The 10000-nt window shown below is 39.0% G+C and overlaps 1 protein-coding gene across 1 annotated transcript in view; it reads left to right on the forward strand.

Annotated features, from left to right (window-relative positions):
- Nucleotides 1-10000, forward strand: part of LOC121385575 — a 23501-nt gene that overhangs the window by 2617 nt on the left and 10884 nt on the right. Inside the window, exons 2-4 of the mRNA XM_041516309.1 lie at nt 1662-1774; nt 4328-4492; nt 4987-5123. Of these exons, the coding sequence (XP_041372243.1) occupies nt 1702-1774; nt 4328-4492; nt 4987-5123 (375 nt within the window). The 5' untranslated portion in view covers nt 1662-1701. The remainder of the gene's footprint in view (nt 1-1661; nt 1775-4327; nt 4493-4986; nt 5124-10000) is intronic.

Here is a 10000-nt window from a genome sequence, read left to right on the forward strand (position 1 = left end):
CCTCCTACCACTACCACTAACCTACCACTACTACACTACTGCTGCTACTGCTACTGCTACTGCTGCCACTGCTACTACACTACTACTGCTAACACTACGGCTACCACTACTACTACTACTACTACTACTATTACTACTACTACTGCTACTACTACTGCTGCTACTGCTACTACTACTACTACTACTACTACTACTACTATTATTACTACTACTACCACTACCACTACTACTATTACTACCGCCACCACTACACTACTACTACTACTACTACCACCACCACTGCCACTACTACACTACTACTACCACCACCACTGCCACTACTACACTACTACTACCACCACCACTACCACTACTACTACCACCACCACCACTACTACTACTACTACTACTACTGCCACCACCACTGCCACTACTACTACCACTACTACCACCACCACTGCCACTACTACTACCACTACTACCACCACCACTGCTACTACCACTACTACTACCACCACCACCACCACTACTACACCACTATCACCGCCACCACTACTACACTACTACTACTACCACCACCACTGCCTCTACTATTACCACTACTGCCAACACCACGACTACTACTACACTACTACTACTACCACCATCACTGCCACTACTACTACCACTACCACCACCACTACTACTACTACCACCACCACTGACACTACTACTACCACTACTACTACCACAACCACTGCCACTACTACTTCCACTACTACTTCCACTACTACCACCACCACTGACACTACTACTACTACTACTACCACCACCACTGCCGCTACTACTTCCACTACTACCACCGCCACTGCCACTACTACTACTACCACTACTACCACCGCCACTGCCACTAGTACTACTACTACCACTACTACTATCACCACCACTACTACAATACTACTACTACCACGAATACTGCCACTACTACTACTACCACTACTACCACTACTACCACCACAACTGCCACTACTACTACACTACCACTACTACCACCACTACACCACTGCCACTACTACTACCACCACCACCACTACTACTACCATTACTACCACCACCACTGCCACTACTACTACTACTACTACTACTACTACTACTACCACCACCACTGCCACTACTACTACCACCACCACCACTACTACTACCATTACTACCACCACCACTGCCACTACTACTACTACTACTACTACTACCACCACCACTGCCGCTACTACTTCCACTACTACCACCACCACTGACACTACTACTACTACTACCACCACCACTGCCGCTACTACTACCACTACTACCACCGCCACTGCCACTAGTACTACTACTACCACTACTACCACGAACACTGCCACTACTACTACTACCACTACTACCACCGCCACTGCCACTACTACTACTACTACCACTACTACCACTACCACCACTACTACACTACCACTACTACCACCACCACTGCCACTACTACTACCACCACCACCACTACTACTACCATTACTACCACCACCACTACCACTACTACTACTACTACTACTACTACTACTACTACTACTACTACCACAACCACTGCCACTACTACTATAATTAAATCTACTACCGGTACTCGCGAATGTTAGCTAAGTTATTTATAGATGTTCTTTTAAATATTTATGTTACAGTGTATGACGTCACGTGTGTCAATGTGAGATTCCCCTACTCATGAAGTCCGTATTTATAACACTAGACGTCGTAGTCCTTTGGGTGGCTGTTGTCGTACAGGGAGACGGACATGGTAAATAGCTTACTTTTTGTTTTTAAATGTGGCAGTCTCAGTCTCTCTCTCTCTCTCTCTCTCTCTCTCTCTCTCTCTCTCTCTCTCTCTCTCTCTCTCTCTCTCTCTCTCTCTCTCTCTCTCTCGGTCTCTCTCCATCTCTCTCCCATCTCCTCTCTCTCTCTCTCTCTCTCTCTCTCGATCTCTCTCTCTCTCTCTCTCTCTCTCTCTCTCTCTCTCTCTCTCTCTCTCTCTCTCTCTCTCTCTCTTCTCTCTCTCTCTCATCTCCTCTGTAATCTCTCTCTCTCTCTCTCCTCTCTATTCTCTCTCTCTCTCTCTCCTCTACATCTCTCTCTCTCTCTCTGGGGTGTGTGTGTGTGTGTGTGTGTGTGTGTGTGTGTGTATGTGTGTGTGTTAAAGACATAAATTTCCTTTTCTGTGAATGATTTTGTTTAAAAGTTACAGTTTGTTTTGTTTAACGACACCACTATAGCACATTGATTTATTTATTATCGGTTATTGGATGTCAAACATTTGGTAATTTTAAAATATATTCTTAGAGAGGAAACCCCCTACATTTTCCCGTTAGTTGCAAAGCATTTTTATATGCCCCATCCCACAGACAGGATAGCACATGCACGCTCTAATATATACCAGTCGTGACGAAAAATAACCCAATGGGCCCACCGACGGGGATCGATCCCAAACCGACCGCGCATCAAGCGAGCGCTTTACCTCTGGGCTGCGTACCGGCCTCTGTGTATTAAAGATGTAAGATGTTGACATTCTTAGCTGTGATTGAATGTGTTTTAATACACGTAGAATACGATAATAGTTTTTAAACAAAATGATTGCTTGAAAACGACACACCATCGTCTATTTAACACAGCAAATAAAACGGAGACATATATTTGTCACAACAACTTTTTAAAAAATGAAACGAAAAATCAGGGGCGGTGATAGGTTATGAAAAGTAGGTTACAGACTTGAATAAAGCATTCCAGATTGCATTACATGAGCCTTTTTCTCACAGCTTGTGTGGTTGTTGGTAGAATGGGCATGGCAAATGCATAAAAGAAATCCAAGGTTGTTTCACTTTTTAAAACTTTTTTTTTCTAAGCAGGGCACCTGCCCGAAAACTGCATGCTGCATGTGAAACACTTTTCATGTTTGCTTAGGGTAGGGAGGGTATACATTTCTTTGCAATTTGGTTTTGGATAACCATGCCACCAAAACGTAAAGTGAGCATTCTGGACTGTGGTCGAGCCCTGCCATGACTGAATGATGGCATATCCATGAGACAAGTAGCGAGACACCTGCCAGTGAACCATTCCGTTATCCATTAACTGCAAGAGCGTTTCCATACCACTGACACAGCGAATGGGCTACTGCTCTCAAACGCAGTGTCCATGTGGCCCTTAACTTGTTGTGACTCGTATATTATACTGTTATTTCAGGTTCGTATCTAGTGGAGGGAAGGGGTAATTCCACCACCCACACACCCCGAATAGTTTAAAAGTGTCCCTTTTTACTTTCTCTATGTTTCTGTTCCCCGATGTCTTTTACTGGTTCCACAAACAAGCAAATATTTCATTATGTTCAAAAATACATTAAACAAACAGAAAGATTCAGTAAATAAAATATGGTTTAATAAATGATTAGATAAATAAACTATGACTAGATAACAAAATATATCAAAATGTGCGGAATTTATCGACTATCCCACGTCAAAGCCGCGCCGTCTGATTAGAAAGATAAACTACTTTAGTTTCCCCATTTTAATTTTATTCTATGTTTTTTAGCACTTTATTCACACTACAAATCTATTTTGCCTGATATTCTATGTATTAACTTTGTTCTGAATATTTATTGTAGTCTTTAGTCCTTCTTCCGGTTGCTTGATGTTTTATGTATTTACTTTGTTTCAAATCTTTGTACTAATAGTAGTCGCCTATAATGTTATAATATTTGTAATTAGGAGAAGGCCTCGTAAGTTGGATAACTTGTGCCCAATCCTTTTGTATATTATATGCAATAAAATATGTTTCAAACAAACCCCTCCAGCTATTTTAGCCTTGGTACGGCTGTATATCAGTGTGCTTAAATGCTTAGAATAGAAAGTAAAGTTTGTTGTATTTAACGACGCCACTAGAGCCTGATGATTTTTTATCTTATCATCGGCTATTTGACGTCAAACATATGGTCATTCTGACACTGTATCTTAGAGGAAACCCGCTGTCGCCACATAGGCTACTCTTTTACGACAGGCAGCAAGGGATCTTTTATTTGCGATACCACAAATCATGGCCTTTGTTATGGATCACTGGTCGGTGCAAGTGGTTTACACCTACCCATTCAGCCTTGCGGAGCACTCACTCAGGGTTTGGAGTCGGTATTTGGATTAAAAATCACATGCCTCGACTGGGATCCGAACCCAGTTCCTACCAGCCTGTAGACCGATGGCCTAACCACGATGCCACCGAGGCCGGTGCTTAGAATAGAAAGACTACCTAGTTTCTCTACAAACAATGGGGATTTGTTTCTGTCAGACTGGCTTTGATATATTTGTTTTAGAATTGGCTAATATGACGTGGTACCAAGCCACCAAGGCTTGTAGAAAACGTGGAGGAGAACTTTACCATTCTGCTGACAAGTCACACGTGGCTCGGTTCCTCGACAGGAACTCCGGAAAACACTGGATCGGAGCTAAAGTGATGTACTCTTCCTGGACATGGACAGGTAAACAAGGGCAGATCTACAGAAAGTGTGGGTTGGGGTATGGCTAGCAATTAATTTCACAAAAAGCATCGATTCTCTCTCGTGTGCTCTGTTCTACATGGACAAACGGACTTGTTCAGAATACAAAAATAAACAGGATCAAAGGATCTCGATCCCGCAGTTGAAACATCCATCCTACCCTCTCGTAACGCAAAAGCAAAAGCAAAGGATTTTAGATTAGTGGATGTTTCATGCTAACTTAAAAACTTGTTGTTCTTTGTTTTCATCAGTCCATTTTTTTTTCACCATATAGATTTAATTTTTCATTTTACGTTCCAATTCAATATTTTGTGACACTTGGTCTGTAATTTTAGATACGAAATCGTCTGCCAAACGCATTATGCTTCTTCTTCTAATATGTGATTGTTTTTAAACAATTGCAAAAGAGCAAGTACAAAATGCATAAAGTTGCAGTGCCCATCAATAATAATTTTGACTTGCCATTATTCCATCAGAGGATCGGAGAACGCTGTTCAAATACGAGGGATATCGAAATGTAACAGAGGAGGACAGATATGCGAATATATTTTTGTACAGGAACCAAGCGGTCCGATGCTACACGGAATGTAATACGACATATATTGGCTTACAGGTAAAGATATGTTTGCTATAAATACGACTATTTACTATATGTTAATATATATATATTATTTATTACTGTCTGTCAAAGAGCTGCCGGGATTAAGCTCACGCAAAATGAAGCCCAGGGGCTTAAAAACGAGACCCCCCCCCCCCTAAATTAAGCCCTATCTATACTATTTTTCTACAACAAAAAAAAAAAAAAAGAAAAAAAAAAGAAGATTATTAGCCCAGAAATGTCGATAGTGTCAGGGATGGGGCCCTGAATCACTATCTTACAGATAGTGTTGAACATAAATAACATTATATATATATATATATATATATATATATATATATATATAGATATATATATATATATATATATATATATATACATAATGAGTATTGTTAGACTAAATATGTTCAGATTGATTGTACATTTTTCCATAGAAAGAGGGAGGGAGAGATAGAAGTGAGAAAGAAGAGAGAGAGAGAGAGAGAGAGAGAGAGAGAGAGAGAGAGAGAGAGAGAGAGAGAGAGAGAGAGAGAGAGAGAGAGAGAGAGATGAAGTAAAACAGGACAGCAAGACAGTTTTAACATTAAAAAAGCATACATGCACATACACACACATACACCAGCACGCAGCATAGCTTGATAACAAATGTATACATGTGATTAGTTTCCTCTCAGTTGTATTGTAGTTTATTAATATTCTGTGATACTGCGGGAGGTAGATGTTGCTGGAGACGAGAGGATAATAATAATAATAACAATAATAATAATAATAATAATAATACAAAAATTATTATATTAAATATGTTCAACTAATGAATGATAGAGTGACCATTTGGTAAAAAACTGTTCTTACTAAAATATAAATGTTTTTCTATAGAGTATCTTTGTTTAATTTCTTTTTTAAAATGAATGATATTTAACTAAACCATTTGCACTTTGCATTTATATATGAAATACTTAGCTAGAAGTAGCAAGAGATCAATGACATTATCTGTTTTAATGTTGTCTTTAAATCCAAATATGACTACTTCGAGAGACAGTTTTAAGTTACATAAATGATTACAGTACTTCGATAACCAGTTTAAAAACGAATTCCAAAACGTTTCAACAAAGTTACCTTCCCAAAACAGATGTTCTATTGTTTCTTTATTTACATTATAAAAGGTACATGTTTCAGTATCAATACGTTTTAGCTTGAAGGCAAAAATATTTGTCGTTAGTATTCTGTGTAATATCCTATATTGGAACCATCTTAATTATACTTCTTGTGTGGTGAGAAATGGTTTCAAATAGATAATGGGCTAGATAAGATCAGTACTAAAACGATTTTGCCATTTTGCCATAGCGGTATTTGGTACGTCTGAATATGTTAATGTGTAATAGTATAATTTTGATCCTTTTTTAATGGAACAAAGTTTTCTTTGGACAGGCGAATCATCTAAAGGAATATTTGTGTCTATTTTACTAATTTTAGTTTTTGTAAGGTATACCGTGAGTGAATTAATGACTCCCTGACATTCTAAAAAAGACATATGTAAGTCATAAATATAATTAAATTCAGTTAATGTGAAGAATTCTCCACAATCATTAATTAGGTCGCATATTTGAGAGATGCCTTTTTCGAGCCATTTATAATAATAGTAGACAATGTCATATTTCGTTATCTTTACATTTAACTATGATAAAACACCTTCAAACTATTTGATATTATATATTATAAAAAACTCGACAATATGAAAATTGTAATATGCTGGCACTTGCTTCGCCAACAATCCGTAGCTGAATTAAGCAGAAATTACACCGGAAGTAAACGGTTTAGAGAGGAAACCCGCTGCATTTTCCCATTGCATATTTGCATATGAGGGTTGCATATTTGGCTATGTCCAAGTTTTGGTGATGAATTAATGTTGACTTTCACTTATATTTGGACATCATACTTATCTTAGACTCAGCGTATTTCCCACTATTCAACCCACATGATGATGCCCCGCTTCTTCTTTCAAAACACGTTTTGTATCACTGGTATATGTGTGTGACATCTCTCTTCCTCATTTGTTCATCTCTTCTCTCCCCTCACTCTCTCCCCCACCACCACCACCCCCCCCCCTCACTCTCTCTCTCACTCTCTCTCTCTCTCTCTCTCTCTCTCTCTCTCTCTCTCTCTCTCTCTCTCTCTCTCTCTCTCTCTCTCTCTCTCTCTCTGTAATAATAGCTTTATCATATAATTTCTAACTTAATACAACGTGTCTTTGTAAACTGCACACGCAACTTTAATACCAGTCAGCTATTACTATTATCCTGTTCAATTATTTAGACCCAAAGTTTTTTGCAAATGTTACGTTTATTTCCTATTCGATATTTGTTTTCTTTGCATTTACATGAAAACAAACCCAAACCCCGACAGGTTTTATATACAAATCATCATATAAAATGCACGAAGTTGACTTAATTCCACTTTTTAAAAATCTCTGTGTCTTTTGAATGCACGTTATTTCTCCTATAAATAACTAAGGTCATTTGCATATCAAAAGCATCATTCTATAGTGCGTTTCAAACTAATGTTCGGTTCTATCGTCCTATCCGCACAAATCGTAGTATGACCTATATTTAAGAAAATATCTGTAAACATGAAGCAGGCGCGGATTCAGGTGGGGAGTTCAAGTGACAAAACCTCAGTTTGAAAAAAAAATATGTTTCAAATATTATAATTATATTGTGAAATACACAAGCGCGCGCGCTGAAGGGAGAAACAGACAGACAGATAGAGAGAGAGCGAGAGAGAGAGAGAGAGAGAGAGAGAGAGAGAGAGAGAGAGAGAGAGAGAGAGAGAGAGAGAGAGAGACGTCATTTATGTAACGACACACTCAACATATTTTAAACTATGGTTATATGGTTATAGGGAGAGAGAGAGAGAAGACTATGGTATGCATGCGATTGGTGGAGGTGTGACCCTCTGCACAACCCCAACCCCACTTAAGGCTTCTTTTGTATATGGAGCGGGACGTAGCTCAGAGGTAAAGCGTTCGCTCATGGTAGGTCGACTGATCGATCCCACATGGTGGACCCATTGGGTTGTGTTGAGTTCCAGCCTGTGCACCACAACTGATGTATAAAGGCTGTGGTATGTGCTATCCTGTCTATGGGATGGTGCATATAAAACGTCCCTTATTGCTTATCGGAAACAGTGGCCCATGTGGCGGTAGCGAGTTTCTTTCTCACTGTCCTAATGCTCCTTAACCGTTTTGTCTGACGCCACATAAACGTATATCAAATGCGTTGAGTGTGTCGTTAAATAAACATTTCTCTCGTATGTATGTGTAGTCTATATGCATTTCTAGTCGATTAGTTTATAGGTTGTTAGGTTGTTTGATAGTGAATGATATGGAAATAAATTGTTTTTGGTGTTAAAGAGTTCATGCATACATTAAAGTAATACTCCTGATGGGTATGGAGAAATAACTTAATCAGTCGACGAACTAATTTCTTCATCACTATCTTCGTTAAGGGGGACTATCACAGGGGGTATTTTATTTCTTATAAAACTATTTTGTTTTCTAAAGTCTTCTTCGATCTTTATTACATGTTTAACTGCGTCAGAGAAGTGTGTAGGAGTGACAGAGTTCAATGCATGTGCAAGTTCTCTCCGCACCGTGGTCATTTTACCATCATTATGACGAGCTATGTGCCCTTTGACTTGACTCCAGATCAGTTCTATTGGATTGAGTTCAGAATGTCTTGGCGGCAGGCTTAGACACAAGTGCCCATGACGTTCAGCAATATCATCAGTAACAAATTGCTTTGCACATTTGTTACTTTTCACAAGTTCATAAAGAACTGGCTTTGTAATGTTACTCTCAAAAGGTATATTTTTGTTTCGTAGCCACGACTGAATTTCTTCCTTTTAACGTTTAGTGCAGGACATCGTGTAATCTCAGTCAATTTGTTGTGGTAGCTTGCGTTATCCATGACGATAACAGAAGGTTCTGGTAGAAAAGGCATAAGTTGTTCTTCAAACCATTTGATGAAATGTTCATGATTCATCTCACCATGATAGTCTCCGTCTGTTTTTTTAGCCTCAAAGATCAATTCACAGCCATCTATCAATCCATATTTATCACAGCCAGCATGACAAATAATAAGTCTTTTTCCCTTCCCAGTCACCGAACAGAGTTTAGGAACTCGATCAGCAGCGTCTGATTTCGGCAGGTGATTGGCGGTACTTGTGCCCGGGTGGATATCTGTCCAGTGGTGGGATGTTGTGTGGTTGACATTCACTCAGGTCTCATCTTGATACACTATTAAATACCCCTGTTCTTGTAAACTGGATATTTCATGGAGATAGGACAGTCTCCTGTCTGATATATTGGCGTCCTCAAAAATCGAGGTTATGGAGTGTTCTTCGTAAAGTTGATATGGATATGTTGATTCCACATTCCTCCCTTAAAGCCACGTTAAACTTATGTAATGTAGGTAATTCGCCCTCTCTATAAAATCTGTATACTCGTCATCTAATAACATCTTTATCAAATAAATCGATGAGTTTTCGGTCGCGTTTTTTAACAGTGATTTCTGTGCTTGGATTCGTAGAGCTTAGATTTTTCACAGTTCTTTTTACTGTTGAAACCGAAACTTTAAGTGCAGCGGCAACTCGATCGACAATTCGATAAGAAGCATACCTAGGTCTACCGCGCTGATATTCATCTTAAAATAATCGAAAACGTTCTTAATACACGATTTTACATCAACTGAAGTGTTTTTCGATTTACCCATATTTTTCCTCAAATAACAATAACAAGAATGTCGACTAATACATTTTCAATGAATTTATATACCCTACCTAACTTGTATTTTACGTGGTTTACACATTGCTACAATAGTACGTGCAGTCATAGA

This window comes from Gigantopelta aegis, chromosome 11 (assembly GCF_016097555.1).
Source record: "Gigantopelta aegis isolate Gae_Host chromosome 11, Gae_host_genome, whole genome shotgun sequence".
NCBI lineage: Eukaryota > Metazoa > Mollusca > Gastropoda > Neomphalida > Peltospiridae > Gigantopelta > Gigantopelta aegis.